Source organism: Nomascus leucogenys, chromosome 18, assembly GCF_006542625.1.
Source record: "Nomascus leucogenys isolate Asia chromosome 18, Asia_NLE_v1, whole genome shotgun sequence".
Classification (NCBI taxonomy): domain Eukaryota; kingdom Metazoa; phylum Chordata; class Mammalia; order Primates; family Hylobatidae; genus Nomascus; species Nomascus leucogenys.
This window is the reverse complement of record NC_044398.1, coordinates 38,916,161-38,938,246: the sequence shown is the minus strand read 5'-3', so window position 1 is coordinate 38,938,246 and position 22,086 is coordinate 38,916,161. Positions and strand designations below refer to the sequence as shown.

The following is a 22,086-nucleotide window of genomic DNA, read 5'->3' as shown; positions in this document are numbered from 1 at the left end:
TTTTGCTCTAGTCTTTATTTTTGTGTGCAAATGGCATGCCAGTTAAAATAAAAACTATCTCACACGTAGAAAAAGAAGAGTCTGGATTTTAAAAACCAAGAACTAATAAAATCCTTACTAAATGACACCATCTGATTCAAGTAAAAAATGATTTAAACACTAGTAATAAAAAAAGACAAAACACATTTCATGAAGAATACAAAGATAAATGTCTGCTGAGTGTTTTAGTTCAGATGTTTCAGACTGCTACTGTATGTTTGATGAGGAATTTGAGGAGAAGATTTCATAGCAGAAGGTGTTAATGTGGCCTGCACTGACTTAAGTGGTGACCCAACTGGACTCTGAAACTGCGGGATGCCTATGGACTAGAGCTGCTCGTTGTCAGACCTCTGAGCCCAAGCTAAGTCCTCATATCCCCTGTGATCTGCACGTATATATCCAGATGGCCTGAAGTAACTGAAGGATCACAAAAGAGGTGGAAATGGCCTGTTCTTGCCTTAACTGATGACATTACCTTGTGAAATTCCTTCTCCTGGCTCATCCTGGCTCAAAAGCTCCCACACTGAGCACCTTGTGACCCCTACCCCTGCCAGCCAGAGAACAACCCCCTTTGACTGTAATTTTCCTTTATCTACCCAAATCCTATAAAACGGACCCACCCCTATCTCCCTTCACTGACTGTCTTTTCGGACTCAGCCTGCCCGCACCCAGGTGAAATAAACAGCCTTGTTGCTCACACAAAGCCTGTTTGGTGGTCTCTTCACACGGACGCGACTGAAACTTGTTAAAGAGGAACTCCCCACTGTTGTTCAGAAACCCTTCCTCATTTCCTCTCTCCCCAAGCTCTCCATCCTCTGCTGGCTCAGTTTCTAGCATTTCGGTATCTTCTTTCCTGCTAAAGAACTTGTATAAGTAACGAGTGTAAGTGTTTTCTTTCTCAACTTGTTCATCCTTCTTTACCTCACAAAACTGATTGATGAGAAAACAGTCCTCCCCACTACTCACAAATGGGCTGTCCCAAGAAGATTGGTACAAGGCTTCTAACTGAGCCAAATTTGCCATTCCTTTTTCCTGTTTTTCTTGGCTTACTGACTTTGATATCAAACTTTTCAATTCTAGTTGGGACACTGAGCTATTCAAGTCATTTAATTTATCAACAACATCAGTAGGTTCATGTTGGGAACTAAGTTGAATAGTTCCTGCAATAAAGGAATCAAAATCAAATCCCTGATTCTTTTCCCTTTCTTTTTCAGCCAGTTGCTATGATGCTTCCTCCAGTGCTATCTGGGCTTTAACCAATCCATTCCTTTCACATTTTGATTTGCCTTATCAGATTTTTCTTTGCTTGTTCTTTCCAGTTGGAAAGATCTATAATAAGCTTGGGTTCATAGTAATGGTTCACTCTCTCTCCAAACTAAGTTATCTAAATATGATGATGACCTTGTTTTGTAGTTACAAGTATGGCTACACTCCAGATCACAATATTTGTTTTCATGATGATCTGGGTACTGCCAGCAAGGTTCAGTAGAGTAATTGGTATCAAAAACAGGATCCTCCAGATATTTTTCCTGATCTCCATCCAAATATTTTCGGGGGTCAGCTTGTACTTCTTCTTCATCAGTGGCATCAGACAGAGCTCTTGGATCAAGCTGAACTTCATCAATATCAAAGTTGTTATGTATAGGCCAATCATTGCCAATCATATTTCCTTTTCCTTTCGAATTGTTGAACTTGTGTAAACAAGGAAGAAAACTGGCATCCAAAGGAAAGATCTTTCAAAAAGAGAGAAGAAAAATAATTATGCTTCCACAGCAATATGGTTTCTTGATGTTCACTGCATACGCCAAACAGGCCTGTTGAGTTCCCCTTAGATTTAAAGCTCAAAAAGCTCTACTCATATTGAGAATTAAAAAGATTGCAGTACTCATAGTTCAAGAAAGGGGCAGCAACTCTGCAGACATTTAAAGAAAACACTCAAGAAACTCAAACGGAATGAAATGATATACTATGCACTCAGATTACTGTGCTAAATGATTTAACATTTAACAAAAATGTGACTAAATATGCACACAACAGGCTTCTATGAACATTCTCCTCACAGTGCATATACACTCAGTGTTGGACTGGTCCTGAGCAGCATCATTCTAAGGTGCTGTTAAGCACTATTTCCGTTTTGCTTCTTTTCTTCCTTTGTTGCTATATATTTCAACAGGAAGCCCTGGGGGCTGTTGCTTAACAGAAGGTGTCTTTTGTTAGTGATCAGGTGGCTCCAGCTCACCACAATCACAATCAAAGCTACGTCCATCTTACTCTGATACAATGGGACTTCTCCAACTCATCGAGAGAGTGCAGGGCCTGCAGACAGCCTCCAGCTCAGGTCTCCGGCTGTGCTGGCTGCAGTGGCGTCTCTGAGGCTCTCGCTTTGCCGTAGTAGCCGCCATGTAACCATGACCTGCGAGAGAGCGCTTCTGAGATAATCTTAAGTGAAAAGGGACTCTGCAAATTGTGAAGACAGTATAACCACAACTTTGGTAAAAGTTTGAATACCATGTAAGGGAAGAAAAATTGGAAGGAAAACACTAAATGATAAACTCAACTAAGGTGGTTGAGTTTAAACAGGAAAATATGAATATTCTTTCCTTTTACAATTTTTTGTGCTTTTTATTGTTTTTATAATGAGCCTGTATTGACATTGCAATTGAAAAGAAAATCTGGACTCTAAACAACACTTAATTAATGGGCCAGGTGCAGTGGCTCACACCTGTAATCCCAGCACTTTGGGAGGTGCATCGCTTGAGCTCAGGAGTTTGAGACCAGCCTGGGCAACATGGTGAAACCCTGTCTCTACAAAGCATACAGAAATTAGCGGGCGTGGTGGTGCCTGTCATCCCAGTTACTTGGGAGGCTGAGGTGAGAGCATCACTTGAGCCCAGGAGGTGGAAGTTGCAGTGAGCCGTGATCATGCCACTGCACTCCAGCCTGGGTGACAGAGCGAGACCCTGTCTCAACAACAACAAAAAGACACTCAGTTAAGAGACCTTACCTTCTGTCTGATTTGTTAACCATGTCAGTGTTCTTTCTTTTGTTTTATTCTTTGGTCTCTCGGTCTTCTCTGCCTATTCAGAGCTGAGGGTTCTCTCTGCACCTGCCACAAGTCATCTGTACTCTGAAACCACCGTGAAGGCAGGGACTGCTTACATCTCTCTACAGCAAGATCAGGTTAGTTCTCCAAGGGTAGTGAGGAAACAATTCTCTTGGCCTCAAATAAATATTAAGGCCCAGCTCTGCATAAGGTGAGGCCTCCTAATGGATGGTAACTGTGCCCCACAGAGGCAGGGGGCCTGGGGCACACCTTCAGGGGCCATAAGACATCCTTGACTCTTCTTCTCTTACTACCCAAAGCCAAGCTGTCCCAGCCCCACTGACCTTGCCTCTGTAATGCTCTGCACGGGTCCCTCCTCCCCAAGCCTCACTGGTGAAACCTCCATTCACTGGGGTGCTTATGGGAGCTCACCAGTTCTCCACCAGCCTCCAGAATGACCTTTCTTTTCCTTCCTTCCTCCTTTCCTTTCCTTTTTTTCTTTTCTCCTTTCTCTTTTTCCTCCCTCCTTCCCTCCCGCCCTCCCTTCCTCCGTCCCTCTCTCCCTTTCTTCCTCCCTCTCTCCCCTCCCTCTCTCCCTTTCTCTCTCCCTTTTTCTCTCTTTCCTTCCTAGGCTGCAATGCAGTGGCGAGATCTCAGTTCACTGCAACCTCCGCCTCGCGGATTTAAGCAATTCTCCTGCCAGCCTCCAGAGTAGCTGGGATTACAGGCGCTCGCCACCATGCGTGGCTATTTTTTTTTTTTTTTTTTGAGGCGGAGTCTTGCTCTGTCGTCGTCGTGGCTGGAGTGCAGCGTCATGATCTCAGCTCACTGCAACCTCCGCCTTCCAGGTTCAAGCAATTCTCCTGCCTCAGCCTCCTGAGTAGCTAGGACTACAAGGGTGCGCCACCACGCCCGGCTAATTTTTTTATTTTAGTAGAGACAGGGTTTCGCCATATTGGCCAGGCTAGTTTCAAATTCCTGACCTCAAGTGATCCGCCCCCCTCAGCCTCTCGGCGTGCTGGGATTACAGGTGTGACCACCGCGCCTGGTCAGAATGACTTTTCTACAAAATCTGACTGCGTCCCCTGCTGAGACCCTGAAGAGGCCCTACAGCGGTTTGAGGACTGAAATGTCAGGTAGAACGTTTGAGACCCTTGGCTGGGCCTGGCTATCTCCAAGCCCTGCCCTGGAGCACCTGATGCCGGCCACAGAGAACCCCCTTCCCTCCATCCAGTATCGCCAGACACCCCAGACCCTTGCTCGCCCTCCAGGCCTTGGTCCACAACACTACCCTCACTCCATTATCCTTTCCCTCTCGCCCAGCAAGGCCTCCCTGATGCATCTGCCTCAGAAGCGCAGGCGCGGGGGTCTCCCTGCTTCAGGGGCCGCTGGCATCTTTCCGGGCCTTCCCGGGAGAGATTCCTGGGTGGGCGCGGGCCTGGTCCACAGGCTCAGCCTCAAGAACCGTCCTCGTCCGCCTCACCTCGCACCTTCCCCAGCGGGGCGCGGCCGCGGCAGGACTTCGAGGAGCGGAGCCCAGGACTGCCGCGCGGATCCGGCCTCCTGGAGGGGCGCGGACCCGGCGGAGAGCCGACCGGGAGGCCCCGCGCGTCGGATCTCCTGCCAAGGTGGCCGCCCCTAGCCCGCGCGCAGCCCAGGCCCCTCCACACCCGCCCTCGCAGCCCCTCCCCGCCGCCCGGGGACTTGACCCCGCGTCCCCTCGCGCGGCTTCTGTCTGCGCTCGGACAGACACCGCAGGGAAAACTCGCTCAGTGCCCAGGAATCCCCGCCCAGCCGAGGGCCTCCCAGCGCAGGGTTTCAGAGACCGATGTCGGCTGCTCCCAGCTCCCAGTCCAGCGCGCAGGCGGCGGCGTGAGCTCGCCCTGGGTCGAGAGGGCGTGACCCGGAGTGCCTGGCCACGCGGAGTCGAAACCCGGAGTGGCGACGAAGGAGAAGCAGACAGAGGTGTCCTGAGAGCCGGGCTAGGCAGGCGCGGGCTCCCCGCCCCCTAGGGACTCCGCAGGAGGGCACGGCCCGGCCAGGCCTGCTCGGAGAGGGGCTTCCCGCCGGGGCCCTGAGGGCTGGGGCGAGGGCCCGAGTGTGCAGCCGCCTATGAGGGGACGGGCAGGGACGCGTGGCCCTCAGCCCGAGGGCAAGCGATGGCCTGGATGCTGTTTCCTGAAGTCCAAAATCTTGGCTGTGCTCTCCTTGGGGGTTCTCTCCAGGACGTGGGAGGCCTCAGTTGCTGCAGGGGAGGCGGCAGCAGAGGTTTAAGGGGCTGAATTTGCCTCTGAATCCTGCCGCCTCCAAACGGAAACTCAAGTCCCTGCTGTCTCCATGTCCTGTCCCACCTGGACTAGGGCTGGTGGAAAGGCCGGCTGCAATGGAGCTGGAGGACAGGAGCAGATGGTTGCCTTAGGGGCTCCATCTTTCAGGGAGGAAAACCATGGGTATTCTGGAGGTTGGGGCCCAAAGGCCAAGGCTGGGAGCAGAAGAGGCCTGTGGGAGGCAGTGGTGGAGGCGTAGAGCTTGTCGGAGAGCAGCCTTGTTGAGAAGCTGACCATCTGGGCCTAGGATCAACACCTGCTGTATCACAGGCTTATCAGAGGAGGCGCCTTCTGCACTTCGGGGCACCCACAGATGATTTTTAAGATGATGCAGGTCTTGGATCAACTTGATATTCTTAAGGTGGTAAAATTCCCCTTTCAAAGGTTTCTTTGTCAGATAATGAAATGTTCTAAAATTGCACAGTGGGTTGCACAACTCTATGGATATGCTTAAAAAAGAATTGAATGATATATTTTATACGGGTGAATTGTATGGTATGTGAATTATATCTCCATAAAGCTGAACCCAGTAACAGACCCACACAAATGTGCTCAACTGATTTTTTGACAAAAGTGCAAAAGCAATTCAATGGGGGAAGAACAGCCTTTCAACAAATGGTATTGGGGCAATGGGCCGTCCATAGGTGAAAAAAAAAAAAAGAATTTCAGCCTAAATCTCACATTTTATACAAAAATTAAAGGATAATGAACCAAAATGCAAAATGTAAAACAATAAAACTTCTAGAAAAATAGGAGAAAATTTTCAGGATCTAGGGTGAGGTGAAAAAAAATCTCAGATTAAACACCAAAAACATGAGCCATAAGATGAAAAAATGATATACTGGATTTCATCAGAATTACAAATTTTTGCTCAATGCACAACCCTACTAAGAGGATGGACAGACAAGCTACAGGCCGAGAGAAAATATTTGCAAATCACATATCTGACAAAGTCTAGCATCTAGACTACGCAAAGAGCTCTCAAACTCAACAGTAAGAAAAAAAATAGCAATCCAATTAGAAAAGGTCTAAAGGACATAAAGAGACATTTCTCCAAAGAGGATATACAGATTACAAACACACACATGAAAAGATGCGACTGTGAAGTGGCACATCTACTCTAGAAAAGAGCAGAAGGTTTATAAAAAATGAAACATGCAACTACCATATGACCCAGCAATTGCATTCCAAGGCATTTACCCCAGAGAAATGAAGACTTATGTTCACACAAAAATCTGAATATAAATGTCCATAGCAGGTTTATTTGTAATGGCCAAAATCTGAGCACAATCCGGATGCCCTTTATGAGTGAATGGTTAAACAAACTGTGGTACATCCATACCATGGAATACTACTCAGCAATAAGAAGAGACAAATGACTGATTCACACAACAACCTGCATGAATCTCCAAAGAAGTATACTGAATGAAAAAAAGCTAATCCCCAAAGCCTACCTACCCTATAATGCCACTGACATATAACATTATTGAATGCAAAATTATAGAGATGGAGATCTGATTAATGGTTTGGAGGGGTTAAGGAGGAGGTGATATGGGAGGGAAATAGGTGTGGCTATAGAAGGGCATTTTGAGGGATCCTTGTGGTGATAGAAATGTTTTATACAGTAGTTTGTCCTTATCCTGGGGAGATACATTCCAAGGCCCCCATGGATGCCCAAATCCTCACATAGTATCAAACCCTATATATACCCTGTTTTTTCCTATACATACCTATGATAATTTTTTTTCTTTTTTTTTTTTTTTGAGATGAAGTCTCACTGTTGCCCAGGCTGAAATGCAGTAGCACTATCTCGGCTCACTGCAACCTCCATCTCCTGGGTTCAAGTGATTCTCCTGCCTCAGCCTCCCGAGTAACTGGGATTATAGGCACCCACCACCACGCTCGACTAATTTTTTGTATATTTAGTAGAGATGGGGTTTCACTGTGTTGGCCAGGCTGGTCTCAAACTCTTGACCTCAGGTGATCCACTTGCTTTGGCCTCCCAAAGTGCTGGGATTACAGGTGTGAGCCACCGTACCCAGCCCATACCTATGATAAAGTTTAATTTATAAATTAGGCACAGTAAGAGATTAACAACAATAAGTAAGACTATATAAGAAAAATTATAATAATATACTGTAATCAAAGCTATGAGAATGTGGCCAAAGCATCTATAAACAAAGTTTAGACAAGTGACAGACTGGGAGAAATGTTGCAACATATACAACCTACAAAATATTCTTATTCAGAATATGTAGAGAGTTTATATGAATTCAAGCAAAATATAAACAACCTGATAGAAAAATGAGCAAAGTCTATCAATAGGCAATTTGTAGAAAAAGAATACAAAATAAGAAACATATAAAAAGATTTTCAGGCCGGGTGCGGTGGTTCATGCCTGTAATCCCAGCACTGTGGGAGGCCAAGGCGGGCAGATCACTTGAGGTCAGGAGTTCAAGACCAGCCTAGTCAACATGGTGAAATCCTGTCTTTACTAAAAACACAAAAATTAGCTGGGCATGCTGGTGTGTGCCTGTAGTCCCAGCTACTTGGGAAGCTGAGGCAGGAGAATCACTTGAATCCAGGAGGCAGAGTTTGCAGTGAGCCAAGATCACGCCATTGCATTCCAGCTTAGGTGACAGAGCAAGACTCCACTTCAAAAAAAGAAAGATTTTCAAATTCATTTATCAGTTTTATGCAAACTAAAACAAAATGTGATTTTTCACCTATCAGATTGGCATAAATGAAAGAAAACTGATAATCTTGGCAAGGATGTAAGGGAGTGGGAACTCAAAAACACTAATGAGGAAGTATTCAGTGGAATGGTCTTACTAGACATTTATTATACATATTAAATTCTAAAGAATGTATACCTTTTGACCCATTGTTAAACTTAATTTAGAAATCAGGCTGGGCGTGGTGGCTCACGCCTATAATCTCAGCACTTGGGAGGCCAAGGCAGGGGGATCATGAGGTCAGGAGTTCAACACCAGCCTGGCCAACATGATGAAACTCCATCTTTACTAAAAATATAAAAATTAGCCAGGCGTGGTGGCGGGAGCCTGTAATCCCAGCTACTCAGGAGGCTGAGGCAGAAGAATTGCTTGAACCTGGGAGGTGGAGGTTGCAGTGAGCTGAGATCCAGCTACTGCACTCTAGCCTTGGTGACAGAGCAAGACTCCATCTTGAAAAAAAAAAAAAGAGAAAGAAGAAAGAAAGAAAGAAATCAATGTTACCATAGTAGTTTTGCATGTACTAAAGGGAATATATAGGAGGACTCTTTTCTCCTTTTTTTTCTGTAAATGTCAAAAGAAATGGAAATGTTCATTCAATGGGAGAGTCACCATACATCCCTATAATGAATACAACATACCCGTGAAAAAGAATGAGGTGGTCCTACACATACTGAGTTTAAATAAAAATCTTCAAGACAAGGGAAAAAAAGAAACAAGTCATGGAACTATATTCTAGTGTGATCTATTTCATGGTTTTATGTGTATGTTTGTACAAGCATACGGATATAAATACATAAACAATTTTGTAGAAATGTTTGCCAAACTGGCCAGTAGTTATCTCTGGAAGGAAAAAAAAGAGGTGAGGTTGGGGCAGGTGGAAGGGGGCTTTTCACATTTTGTTCTGTATCCTTCTGTATCATTTAAGTTCTGTACAACTAGAATAAATAAAAACTTCCATGTTCTGACACACGTATACACAAACACACATGCCACAGGCATGGGAAAAAAAGAAAGGTGTCTGTTTCTGAAGATCTCTGTAAAGCCTACAGCCACTGCCACTAATCCTCTCAGGCTTCTGAGAATGGCAGCCATCCTCATGGGAGCGTTGATTGCCCCAAATGTTTGCTTTAATCAATGCAATTAGCAGAACACCAATTAGGCTGGAAGGCTGAAAGGCTCTGAAGCCTTTTGATTTGCAAGAACCTTGTTCCTGCCTGCTGCTCTGTGTCAGGCTTTCCATCTTTCTTAATCGGTGACTCTGACTTGTAAACTTTTCCACTATTCCCCCAAACTGCATCTTCTCCTTTTCCCTAGCTCGCTGAGAAGTTCCACTGTGCCCAAATCACTAAAGCCAGACACCTGTGAGTTATCTATGTCTCCACCCTCATATCTGGTCAACCACTAAACCCCATGGAGCTGATCCCCATAAGTCTCTCAAATCTGGCCACCTTACTCCATCTCTACGGCAAGTACATTACTGCCTCTCACCTGGAATTTGAATTTTGAAACACAGAACAGCCTTGAAGAGACAGTTCCTCTACGGCTCAGCCCTGCTTCCTGAAGTAAATTTTTCAGCTTTCCTCTGATTCTGTGAGTTGCCTTATATACAACCTTTGTATCAAGTCGTTTTCGGTTGAAGCTAGCCAGGTCATTTTTGGTGCTTGTGTCCAAAGAATTCCCAATGAACCCTGCCCTTCTGCACCAGATAAAATGTTACTCATCCTTCAGGATCCAAGTCAAGTGTCCGTTTACTCACTCATTCATTCACTCAACAAATATTTACTGAAAAATACCATGAGCTAGTGCTGTGTTAAGTGCTGAAGATTCTTGACCACATGAATCCCTAACTATCTCCAAATAAAGAACTTTTGGGAGACTTCAGGTGCAGAAGTTAGTTGTATTCCTTTCTTCGTGGCACTCTGTCAGCATTGATCTGGGTAATTGATTAATTATCTCATATCCACATTCCCCATCCTCCTCCCTCGACAAGCAACCATATTAATTGGTTTGATATGTATTTGAATGTATTCTTGTGAAGTGCATACTGTAGTTTTGAGATTAAAATTCAAGAGTGTAAGTGTAGAAGCGGAGAAGCCAGTTAGGAGGCTGCTGCAATAATCCAGGAGAGAGTTGATGGCAACTTGAACCACAGGTGTGTTACGCTCCTATAAAAGAGAGTCCTGCATTTAAATGAGAACAAAACCCAACAGAAAGCTGAAAAAAATGCAACAGAAAACCCCAAACTAACAAATAACGGGAGATGCAAATCGTTGATAACGAGTGAAATGCAGATTAAAACAATAACAGGACATTGCATCTGCTATTCTGATAATAATTAGAAAGCTGATCTCTATCCCAGAGAAAGTTCCACGCAGGATCCTAAGGGTATGTGTATGAAGAAGTTCATTGCAGCCTTGTTTGTGGCCACAGGGTGGTGAGGACAGCCTGGGTCACCATCACTGGGAGGATGAATCAGTAAAATGTGTATCAGATTTGGGGTAAGCACTTTTCACGCATTATCTCATCTTTTATTCAAAACATCCCTAAGATAGTGGAACTTTTCATAGCATTCCCATTTTACAGACGACAAAACAAAACCTATCCTCTCCTACACACAAAGGCTGCTTGTCCTCTGGTACATTCGTCCTAGTTTTAGGACGAGCACACGGGGTTCAGGGCCTCAGCCCCACCCTGCGGTCTCAGAGGGGAGTCCCCCCTTCGGCCGTGGGCGACCTCGGGCCTTGGCCGCCAGCACCGTGGACAGCGCCAGGCGCGGGGCGGGGCGTCCAAGGAGACGTCACGACGCGCGGAGTCTCAGGGGCGCGCGCCCGTGGGCGGCTGCGTCACGTGACCCAGGTAATTGGCACGGCGCGCGCGCAGCCCTTCCGCGCAGCCCCCTGACCTGCAGCCTCCGGACCTCGCTGCAGCGCGGACCCCGCCCGCCCGCCCGGTGAGCGCGGCGGCCCGCCCCCTCCCGGTGCCTGCGCCGCTGCTTCTCCTGCCGTCCTGGGGACCGGCCCCGCAGCTCCTCTCTCCCCGGTCCTGGGGCGCCGCTGCCCGCAGCCCTGAGTCTGGCCCCGCCGGGGGGTGGGGGAGGAGGAACAGACCGTGACCTTGGCTCCGACCTTGGCTGGCCGTGGCCTCCCCCGGGACCCCCAGCCCATCGCGCGCGTACCACCCGGCTAGTCCAGGGTCCTGCGCAGAGGAGCGGGTGCTCGCGGTGGGTTTCTCCAGCCCGAGGACTTCAGACTGCCTCGCGCCTTCCGTGGCCAGGGGAGGGCCCGGAGCTGCGAGAGCTGTGCGGGGGATGGGGAGGGTGAGCGCTGTGCACCTGGCGGGACCCGTAGGCAGCTTCGGACTACCAAGGACCCTAATAGACGGTTTTAACCGCGGTCTGCGATTACAGATGAGAAAACTGAGGCCCGAGAGAGGGCGGCATGGCCTGAGGTCGCTGCTGGCATGGGAAGAGTTTCTTCCGCCCCCAGGGAGATGTGGGAGGGGGACGGGGTAATCCCGAGGCCACAGCAGGCTGCAGTACGCATTCGCCGAACCGGAGAGACCCTTTGACGCCCCTGGGCCACCTGGCTCATGCAGGCCCTAGCAGCCTCTCCCTAGTGTCTTGGAACAGGCCCCATCTAATTAGAATTGCGGTTTGTTGCTGAGCAAAAGCTCATCCGCTTCTCAGAAAGTGGGGTCAGAGTAGACCTGCTGAGAGAATCCAGGCTCTGCTGCTGCCCAGCTTAGAGGGCCCTCTGGGGAGAACCGTTCCCGGCCTCTGTTTACTGATCTCTGCAATGGGTGCATTAGGGAGTAGTCCTCACTAGGGCACCCCAGACAGGGTCGTGTGTGTGGGAGTCTTAGTGGCCATGGTGTCGGCAGTTTTCTGGGGTTGGGTTGAGGTTCTGAGGTTCGGTTGGGGATGCTGTGTGACCTTGTCCCCAGAGAAGAGACCCCCAAGAGATACCCAGGGCAACTCTGCTGGAGTCTGGACTGGGCAGGGGGTTGCACAGGGTACCTGACTCTCACTCCTTGTTGCTGTCCTTGACTGTATGGGCAGGAACTAGCAGGGCTGGCTTGGGCTGTGGCTCTAGATACTGGGCCCTCATGCCCTGCTGGGATGCAGGTGGGGATTGGTGGCAGGCTGCCCTCCTGCCAGGCTGGGTCAAGGCCACAGCAGTGCCCAATGGCCAACCCAGACTGTTTAGTGTTTATAAAACAGTGTTCCTGCACCGGGCCATTCTGGACACAGCCAGACTTTGTCCCTATCTGGCTCAAACTGCCCCATTCCCCTGTGGGGGTGGGAGTGGGGCTGGCAGAGGGAGCAGCTCTGGCTCAGCTGATGGGAACTGCATCGCTAAGAGAAATCTGGCTTACATATTGACTGCAGTGATCAGGGTACAGTCGCTGGAACCACACACAGCCCTGTCACTCACCAGCTTAGGCAGTTTAGCCTCTTGCACCTCAGTTTCTCTGTTTATAAAGTGGAACTGATATGAGTGCCCACCCCATGGGATGTTGAGAGGATTAAATGAGCTCAGTATCTGTCCTAGAATCAGTGCTCCTGACGGTGCCTATTATGTTTATTCCCGTGACGATGGTCTTGGTATCTGGTTTCCTTTGCCATAGACTGGGGATGATAAAGCGTCCTGGGTTGTGGATTCTTTTAGATGCTCTAGAAGATTCTCCCTGATGCTTTAGGAGCTCCTGGGCCCAGTGGCCAGCTGGGCTGGCACGACCTTCTCTTTGCCCAGGCCTCTGGGATGGTCAGAGGCGAAACAGGAGTTGGGACCCTGGCTGCCTGACACCAGAGCTCATGCCTGGCACTTGGAGAGGTGCTGCTCTCAGAGGAGGTGGCCCCGAGTGCCCCGCACTCTAGGGCTTGGCATCATTGGCTCATGGGCTGGGCCACATGGCCCGAAGCCTCAGGGGCTGAGCATGTGGGAGGGAAGCTTGGGGCACTCAGAGGCTCCCAAGCTCACCTCCCTCCTCCCCGCAGTGGAATCTTTTTTGTTTTGAAAATGTTCTCTGTTCAAACTTGCTGCTGGTTACTCCAGGAGCCTGTCCTCCCTCCATCGAGGTGACATCACCCCTTTCCTCTGGCTCATGTGAGTTAGAAGGAGGGCTGTGCCCTGCCCTCTGGTGGGGCCTGACCTTTTGTGGAAAGTCCAGCCAGTGAGTTTCTGGTGACGTGGTTGAGCTGATGGCAGGGGTGAGGCAGAAGGGTGCAACAGGTGGCCTGTTGGCTGAGCACACCTGACCAGGAGCATTGGCTCAGGGCCCGGCCTGGACAGTACTTGGAAGCCAGTTATACCCCAGAATGCACATTTTCTGGGGCCTGAGCTGTCCAGGGGTAGGGGACTCCTCCTGCCTGGGCAACCACTGGTGGGGTGGTTCTTGCACCCCGCTTACAAGCTGGGCGGTCTGGGCAGGAGGGCATTAGCTGGTATTCACAGGGAGCTGCTCTATGTCCAGGCAGTGGTTGTGCTGGAGCAGAGGAGGGGGTTCTGCTCACAGTTGTAGGGTGGGGAACAGAGGTCCCACTTTACACATCATATGTAGGATGAGGTGGCAGGAGTATGGGGTGATCTGGGACCTCAGTGGGCCCTATCAACCCCTAACCTGCCTGGATAGGGATATTTGGGGGTTCTCCAGGATTGGCAGAGGCTCTTGGAACTCTTATCCTCTGCGGAATGGAGAAAGCCCCCATCACTGAAAGCCCAAGATTTAGATATTTTCCCTGGGAAGGCACAGGTGACAGAGTGAGGTGAGATGAGCTGCAGGGCCTGGTTCCCCCTGGTCTGGGTGGGCTTCCAGTCTGTACCTGCCTGGGCTGTTAGCTGTCTTGAGTGGCGCTGGTCCTGGGTGTAAGCTCTCAGGGTGTCCAGAGTATAGGAGCCAGAGAGGGCAGCTCCAGTCCAAGGGCTGGGCTGGGCCTGGGGCTGCCTTCCATTCTACTCTTCCTGCCCCTCCAGACCTTAGCCCTTCCTTCAATGAAGTGGGCCATTGTTGGGCCTAGTGTCACCAGCCTTCTGGCTGGGCCTGGGAGAGAGGACACTCTGGGCCAGGATTGCAGTCACAGGGAGTCACTGGTCACTTTTGGTCTCAATGACTGGAGCCACAGCCCTCCTGAGATAGTGTGCCTCTATCATCCCCTGACACCTGTGCTCACTGGATGCTTTTGTCCCTGCTTTTCCCTGACCATGCACGACACACCTGATCCCTGGAGGACTCCCTGCCCTGGTTCTAGGGTGGTGGGCCTGAGACCCACTCCTTCTTGGTGGTACTCCCTGCACCTGCCCTGTGGCTTTCCGAGTGGGCTCCAGGACCTAGGTTGGGTGCTCCCTGAGGCAGAGCCTGGGGAGTTCATGTCTCTGCACAGGCTTTGGGGACTATCAGGGAAGGAGTGTGGTCTGGGATGAGTGGGGCACAGCAGGGCTGGGGCTCAGGGCTGTTTGATATCTATTGATAGAGTTTACTGAGCTGGGGGCTCCCACCAGACAGTAAGCCGAGGGGGCTGGGAGAGTGTCACATTCCCAGTCTCATCACTGCCTAGCCCGGCACCGTCTGCCCAGTGGGAATGACAAGTGCTGATGAGCAGACAGTGGCTTGGTAGAGCCTCTTCCTCTCTTGGTCCTGCCATTTATGCCTCTCCTTCATTGCCTGTGTCCAGAATGAGTCAGCTGAGGCTGCTGCCGTCCCGTCTTGGGGCACAGGCTGCAAGGCTCTTGGCTGCACATGACGTCCTGGTGTTTGGCTGGCGCAGCAGGTCCTCCGGGCCACCGGCCACCTTCCCAAGCAGCAAAGGTGGAGGCGGCTCCAGTTACATGGAGGAGATGTACTTCGCCTGGTTGGAAAACCCCCGGAGTGTCCACAAGGTCAGCACACCCACCCTACCCTGGGCCACTGCAAGGGTGGGAAGCCCTTGGGGGCCAGGCTGTGGCAGGGCAGTGGGGAGAAGCAGCTTGCCTGCTGTGTGATCCCAGGCAGGTTTCTTTGCCTCTCAGGTCCTCAGTCATCAAAGCCTGTTGCTTTCCCGTTGCTGAATCAGCCAGTGGGTGGTGGTTTTGATTGAGAGGCCCTGGCCATGCCCTGCTCAGCCACACCTGAGCCATGCCGTGCCCCATTGTCGTGCTCTGCAGTCTCCATATTCCCCCTTGTATGTAATTAGGGACATACGTGTTTGTGTGTGTATTGATCTGATAAAATAAACACTTGCTGATAGTAAAGAAAAAAATTAAATCATATGGGAGGGTGAAAAGTGAAGTTGTTCTCTGACCCCTTCACCTGCAGTGGAAAGCAGTGCAGTCACATGATCCAAAGCCAGAAGGTATAAGAAGTTACACAGTCAGAAAGCTCCCTCCTAATCTATCCTCATCTGCTCAGTTCCCACTGTCCCCCAACTTAGTGTCCTCTATATCCTTTCCAAGACTTGCATTAGGTAAACTTATTGCAAATGTAACTCTGGATTTGTCTCCCTTTATGCAAAAGTAACCTGTAACACATACTATTTTGCTCCCTGATGTTTTGCTTGGTGATGTATCTCCAAGATCTTTCCATATCAGTACATGAAGAGCCTCACCGTTCACTCTGTCCAGCTGTGTAGTATTCCATTGCATGTATGTGCCACCCCTATTCCTGCTGATGGACATCTGGTTCATTTCTAGTCTCTGGCTGTGGTGAACAGTGCTGCAGTGCATCATCTTACACCTTCATCATCTTGCACCTGCAGAGCCATCTTTAGGGTAAATTCCCCAAAGTGGAATAGTTGGGTCCAGGAGTGGCTGTGTATAGTTTTGATGGGTATTGCCAAGTTGCTTTCCATGGGGATTGTACCAACTGAGTCTCCCACCAGTGCCGTATGGGAGTGCTCGGAGGAAAGCGCTTTTACACTGTTCTTCTGGAAAACACATGCAAATGCCTGTGTGTGTTCACATCTGCTTTTTGCTTCTACACAGAGAGTAGCAGCCATACCTCCTCTTCTGCTTCATTCACTTTAAAACATATCTTGGCAATATTCCATATCCACAATACTGAAAGCACCTTTTTAAAAGACTGTGTAATCTTCCAGATTCTAAATGTAAAATCATTATTTAGCCAGTTTTCTATGGATAGCCATGTAGGTTGTTTTCACATTGTCAATTTTTATAAATAGTTCTGTAGGGAACATCCTTGTATGTACATCTAGGCACCCTGGGAAGGCCCTGAGAGCTGTGGTTCTCAAGGGAGACCTGACACTCCCTGGGGCCTCAGCCTGGGCCACCCCTGACTCTTCCCAGGCCCTGACCTGGCTGCGTTCTTGTTTCTGCCCTGCCTAGTCCTGGGACAGCTTCTTCCGGAAAGCCAGCAAGGAAGCCTTTTCTGGCTCTGCTCAGCCACGGCCCCCTTCTGTTGTCCATGAGAGCAGGTCTGCAGTCTCAAGTCGGACCAAGACCAGCAAGTTGGTGGAGGACCACCTGGCCGTGCAGTCCCTGATCCGGGCATACCAGGTGAGGGGCAGCTGAGGCACAGCCTGGGAGGCTGCACTGGCTCCTGGAGTGTGGCCAGGCACTGAAGGGAAGAGGTCTCAGCTCCAACATCATCTCCCCAGAGAGCCCTTCTTGTCCTCTACTGAGCGGCATCTACTCCTCTAGCCAGTGTTTGCCGCCTCACCATTCAGAGCACTTACCACCCGCTTGAATTTTTTTTTGTGCATACCGACTTGTGTGCTTGTGGTCTGCCCCTTGCACACACCATGCCCCGAGTACGTGGAGGAGCACTTAGTAAGGGACCAATTCCAAAGCCTGTTGAATGAGGGGTGAGTAGATTAACCCTTGTTAATTCTGTTTTCTCCTCTAGAATGGGCATCCCAGGAGAACAGGGACTGATACAGCAGGTGCCTAATTCGTGTTTATGGAATGAATGGTTCAGTAAACAATTCTCCCCCACCAGTTGCTCCTCCTGGAGACTTAGGCTCTCCCAGGCTGGGCCCCTGCTCTGTCAGAGTCCCAGTGATGGTCTGTGTTTTTGGTCTTGACCAGACAGGACTAATTGGAGGACTGCTGTGGTGTTCAGGCCATAACAAGCGTAATCATTTGGAATATCTCTGGGAACTGCTGGCAGGAGGTATTCCGTCAGGGAAATGTGAGGCAGCAGCAAGCCACAGCAAGGCTAGGGTACGAGGGGCATTAGCAAATGGAAATGATGCTTTGCCTCTGAATGAGGTGCCCAATGTGTGGGATGGAACGGAGTTCCCTGTACACCACCCACCTGGGGATGGAAGAGGGAAGGTGAGCAGGGTCGGGTTTCCTTCTGGCCTGAGGACCCATCAATTGTGGGCCACCTAGGAGCAAACAGCAGCTATTGTGTATTGTGTCTTTCCTGGCTGGCTGAAAGAAGCAGATAGCGATCTAACCCTTGACTTCAAAAATGAAGAACAAGGATGTAAAACTGTATGTTAAATACAGGGAAATGTTCAGGGTGCTGCCCGAGGGCCTTATCTTCTAAGCACAGGTCTCAGCCCTTCAGTAGCTCTTTGTTCTTTGATTAATCAAGACGAGACATTAGAGAGTTTTCCTGGCAGGGTGGCCTCTGGATTCAGGTGTGTTACTCTGTTGTGCCTGGTGTGGATGAGCTCCCACCAGGAGGGCTGCAGCCCCTTACAGGCCAGTAGCAGGCACAGCTGTGGTTAGAATCACCTACACACTGTACTGAAAAAAAAAAAACAAAAAACACTGTATTATTAAAAGCATTTTCAAACATATAAAAGGCAGAAGGATAGTGTAGTGAGCCCACCACCCATCAATCATGGCCAGCCTTGTTTCATCAATTTCCCCCTTAGCCCCCGCTCACTGCTGATTATTTTGAGGCAGATCCCAGATATAGCATTTCATTCATTGAACATTTCAGTATGTATGTCTAGAGAAAAGCACTCCTTAAAAAATGTGCCATGATACAATTATCACATCTAAACATAATAATGCCTGATATCAAATATGCAGTTGACATTTGTGTTCGCCTTTTGTCCTGTGCTTTCTTTTTTTCTTTGTAGATGGAGTTTTACTCTGTCACCCAGGCTGGAGTGCAGTGATGCAATCTCAACTCACTGTAACCTCTGCCCCACGTGGTCAAGTGATTCTCCTGGCTCAGCCTCCTGAGTAGCTGGGATTACAGGTGCTTGCCACCACACCTGGCTGATTTTTGTGTTTTCAGTGGAGATGGGGTTTCACCATGTTGGCCAGGCTGGTCTTGAATTCCTGACCTCAAGTGATCTGCCCGCCTTGGCCTCCCAATGTGTTGGGATTACAGTGTGAGCCATTGCACCCAGCCTGTGCTTTCTTTTTACTGCTTCTTTGAAGCAGGATCCAGCTAAATCCACAGGTTGCAATAGGCTGATGTGGCTCTTACGTCTCTTGTACTTTGCAGGTTCCTCTCTGTTTTTTTTTTTTATGATGTGGAAAAACCAGGTGGTTTGTCCTGTAGGGTTTTCCTGAGTCTGGATTTTGCTGATGGCTTCCTCATGATGTCATTTCATCTGTCCCATTGTCCCATGTAATTTCTGTACTTTGACAATTAGATCTAGAGGCTCAATTTTTTTTTTTCAAAATCAGCTTCCTGGTGGTGATGGTGATGGCACTTGAGCAGTTAGCAGCTGTGGATAGTGATTTCCCAGATCCATTAACTCACTAGGGGTTGCAAAAATGGTGATATGCCAATTCTGTTTTCCCTTCTTTATTAACTGAAGTCCCGCTATCAGGAGAAACTTCCGTTTGTTAACTCTGTTTATCCTGAGGTGCAGATTGTATAGGAAAGACAGGATCACTGCTTGAGTTTTTTCTTTTATTCAGTGATTTTCAAAATTATGAGGTGATTCCCTAGCACACTCCAAAAGTGACTAATGAAAGTTTATCTTCCTTTGTTTGGATTCATATGAATGCATGAGTGTAAACATATTTGATGAGTTTCAATCTGCTGTAGATATACTGTCCTTATAGTTGCTCAAAACTTGTCCTTATTCCCAGCACTCGTGGTGTTTGAACACTGCCTTGATGTCAGTATAACAAGATGCTCCAAGCTCAGCTTGTACGTTTCTGCCTATTCCGGAACTGTCCAGGTCTCTGGCTGTTTCCTGCTATTGGTTTGATCATTACTTCTGGGCCTTTTCAGGAATCAGAGCCGGGAAAGGGTTTATACTGATGCTTCTAACGTGCTGCAAATGTGGGATTTGGGGTTTGTCCTTGACGCTGTCAATCTTATGGCACCATTGCCTTTTAGATATGCCAAAAACAGAGGTTCTCAAAGATGCCAGTACAATGGCTTGTTTGATTTCCCACAGCTCACATGCAACAATCTTAGAATAACGGTTCTTTTTTTTTTTTTTTTTTTTGAGACGGAGTTTCTCCTTGTAGCCCAGGCTAGAGTGCAGTGGTGCGACCTCAGATCACTACAGCCTCCACTTCCCAGATTCAAGCAATTCTCCTGCCTCATCCTCCCAAGTAGCTGGGACTACAGGCATGTGCCGCCACGCCCAGCTGATTTTGTATTTTTAGTAGAGACAGGGTTTCACCATGTTGGTCAGGCTGGTCTCAAACTCCTGACCTCAGGTGATCCACCCACCTTAGCCTCCCAAAGTGCTAGGATTACAGGTGTGAGCCACTGTGCCCAGCCAGCATAACAATTCTAACACTATTACGACTGACTGGTAATAAAAAAGACTTTATGAGTTTTTTTCTGTTTGTCTTTAGGGAATATTCCATTAGTCAATTGGAATAGTTTCTCTCTGTGTATTTATGCCACTAAGTGGACATATTTATTCATTTGATTCATTTCACTTTCAATTTTTAAGACTTAATTTTGTTTTATAATAATGTAAAATATTTACTAGGTTTGAAAGTCAAATCTTCAAAGCAAGATAAGTTCTTAAAAATCTGGCTCCTAGCCCTGCCTCTCTATCCTATTTTGTCCCCTCCCCTAGATGATAATTTTTCTTATGTTATGGTTTTTTAAATTTTACGATTTGCCCTTGTAATGCATATATTTATTTGTGTCTCCTGTTTATTAGATAATATGTAGTTCACCATACACACTTTGCTAGAATTTGCTTTTTTGCTTAACAATATTTTTTGGAGACTACCTTGTAGTATCGGATGGGGATTTTTCTTCTTCCTTTTAATGGCTCTGGAGTGCTCTGCTGTGTGGATCGCCCATATCCATGCACCAATCTCCTGCTGATGGACAGTGGGGAAGTTTCTAGAATTTCACTATTACTGATAGCACCGCAGTGAACACCTTCGTGCATAGGTCTTTTTCCTGTTTTTGCCAGGTGCATGTTGTACTTCTAAACCAGGTTGAGCTCCTGCCACCTTACTGGCTGTGGCTGGGGTCTCACAAGCAGCAGTGAAGTCGCTGCGGGGCAGAGACATGGGGAGCTTAACATTTGGAAATGGGAAGAGAGGGGCTGGGGCCCAGAGCCTTACCCTGGAGGAGGTCTGTCCAGCTGGGTCCCAGCCCCACCCTGCTCTTTTCCCTCCTCCCAGATCCGGGGTCACCATGTGGCCCAGCTGGACCCCCTGGGCATTCTGGATGCAGACCTGGACTCCTTCGTGCCCTCAGACTTGATCACAACCATTGATAAACTGGGTAAGAGCCTTCATCAGGACGGCCATGGCAGTGCTGTGTGGGTGGCCCAGTAAGGGGCCCATGGGCCCTGGGGACAGCCTGATCCTCGGGAATCCATGGAGCTTGGGGAGCAGCCCGCAGGGCCTCCTTTCCACCTTGCCTGTGTACTGCCTGTTGTTCCTGAGAAGGACGCCTGCCACTTTCCCTAGCTTGTGCCCCATGTGTTCAAGCCTGAGAGGCTTGTCCACCCTGCCTCCCTGGGCTCACTCTCACTTCTGCTACCCAGGCCGGACCCAGAGGGAGGGCACTGGGGAGACTGGGAGGTCTGGTGAGACTGCGGGGCCTGACCTCCCTCCCTCCACTCTGCTGCCCGGGGCTCGGCCACACCTCCTTCTCCAGCCTTCTATGACCTGCAGGAGGCTGACCTTGATAAGGAGTTCCAGCTGCCGACGACCACCTTCATTGGGGGCTCTGAAAACACCCTCTCTCTGCGGGAGATCATTCGGCGCCTGGAGGTGAGCACAGGCGAGTGTGTGGGGTGCAGCTGAAGCAGCTCTTCCGAGCTCGCCAGAGGATGGGAAGGCACTGTCTTTTTTGTTCCAGACAGCAGGGATGTCAGCCATCCCTCTTCCCCGCTCCTCATGGGGTCCCAATGTGTCTCCCCAGAACACCTACTGCCAGCACATTGGCCTGGAGTTCATGTTCATCAACGATGTGGAGCAGTGCCAGTGGATCCGGCAGAAGTTTGAGACCCCTGGTGTGATGCAGTTCTCCAGTGAGGAGAAGCGGACACTGCTGGCCCGGCTGGTGCGCTCCATGAGGTTGGCACCACCCGGAGGGCCAAGTGGCTGGAGGTCCTGCTCCAGGGCTCTATGAGACGTTCCACACCCTGCCTAAGAGAGCAGGAGGGTGCCACAGGAAGGCAGGACTGGATCGGTCTCACCGCTGGCTGCAGGGAGGAGAGTTGGGACCAGGTGTTTAGGCAGTTTGGCCAAGAGCTGGCCCAAGGCAGAGCAGGTCAGGTGGGCAGGGATGAGGCTCTAGGAGAACAAGACAGCAGGGACACTGAGCAAGGCCAGAAGTGGCGGGAAGTGGCTGTGGGAATGTTTGGGCAGAAAATTTTCCCTGGTGTGGAGTGAGTGTGGCCGTACCACCTGTCTGTTCACTGGACTTTTCTGAAGCTGGGTCCCCCAGGGCTGCAGGGGCTAGGGGAGCACCTGACTCAGCTGCTGGATGCAAAGTGGATTCCTGAGCAGCGAGGTGCGGGCTGGAGTTTGGATCCGGCTGGGTGGAGATCTTTGGGACTTGGCGAAGAGAGCCCTTGGACGGTGGCAGGAGGGTAGTGGGG

General features: G+C 49.4%; 1 protein-coding gene and 1 pseudogene across 4 annotated transcripts in view; one reads left to right on the top strand and one right to left on the bottom strand.

The window, feature by feature from the left end:
* Positions 1-224: 224 nt before the first annotated feature.
* Positions 225-1,703, bottom strand: LOC100607650 (annotated as a pseudogene).
* Positions 1,704-10,959: 9,256 nt separating this feature from the next.
* OGDHL (oxoglutarate dehydrogenase like) overlaps positions 10,960-22,086 on the top strand; it is a 28,032-nt gene continuing 16,905 nt past the window's right edge. For 3 of the 4 annotated variants that reach the window (XR_004026686.1, XR_004026685.1, XM_030798002.1), the window contains exons 1-6: positions 10,960-11,094; positions 14,815-15,019; positions 16,460-16,630; positions 20,657-20,759; positions 21,138-21,253; positions 21,405-21,559. Coding sequence is in view for 2 of the 4 variants with exons in the window: in XM_030798002.1 (XP_030653862.1) it covers positions 14,816-15,019; positions 16,460-16,630; positions 20,657-20,759; positions 21,138-21,253; positions 21,405-21,559 (749 nt within the window). In the remaining 2 variants the exon portion in view is untranslated. Of the gene's footprint in view, positions 11,095-11,137; positions 11,365-14,814; positions 15,020-16,459; positions 16,631-20,656; positions 20,760-21,137; positions 21,254-21,404; positions 21,560-22,086 lie in introns of those variants that run through there. The other variant, XM_030798003.1, reaches the window with a different exon arrangement.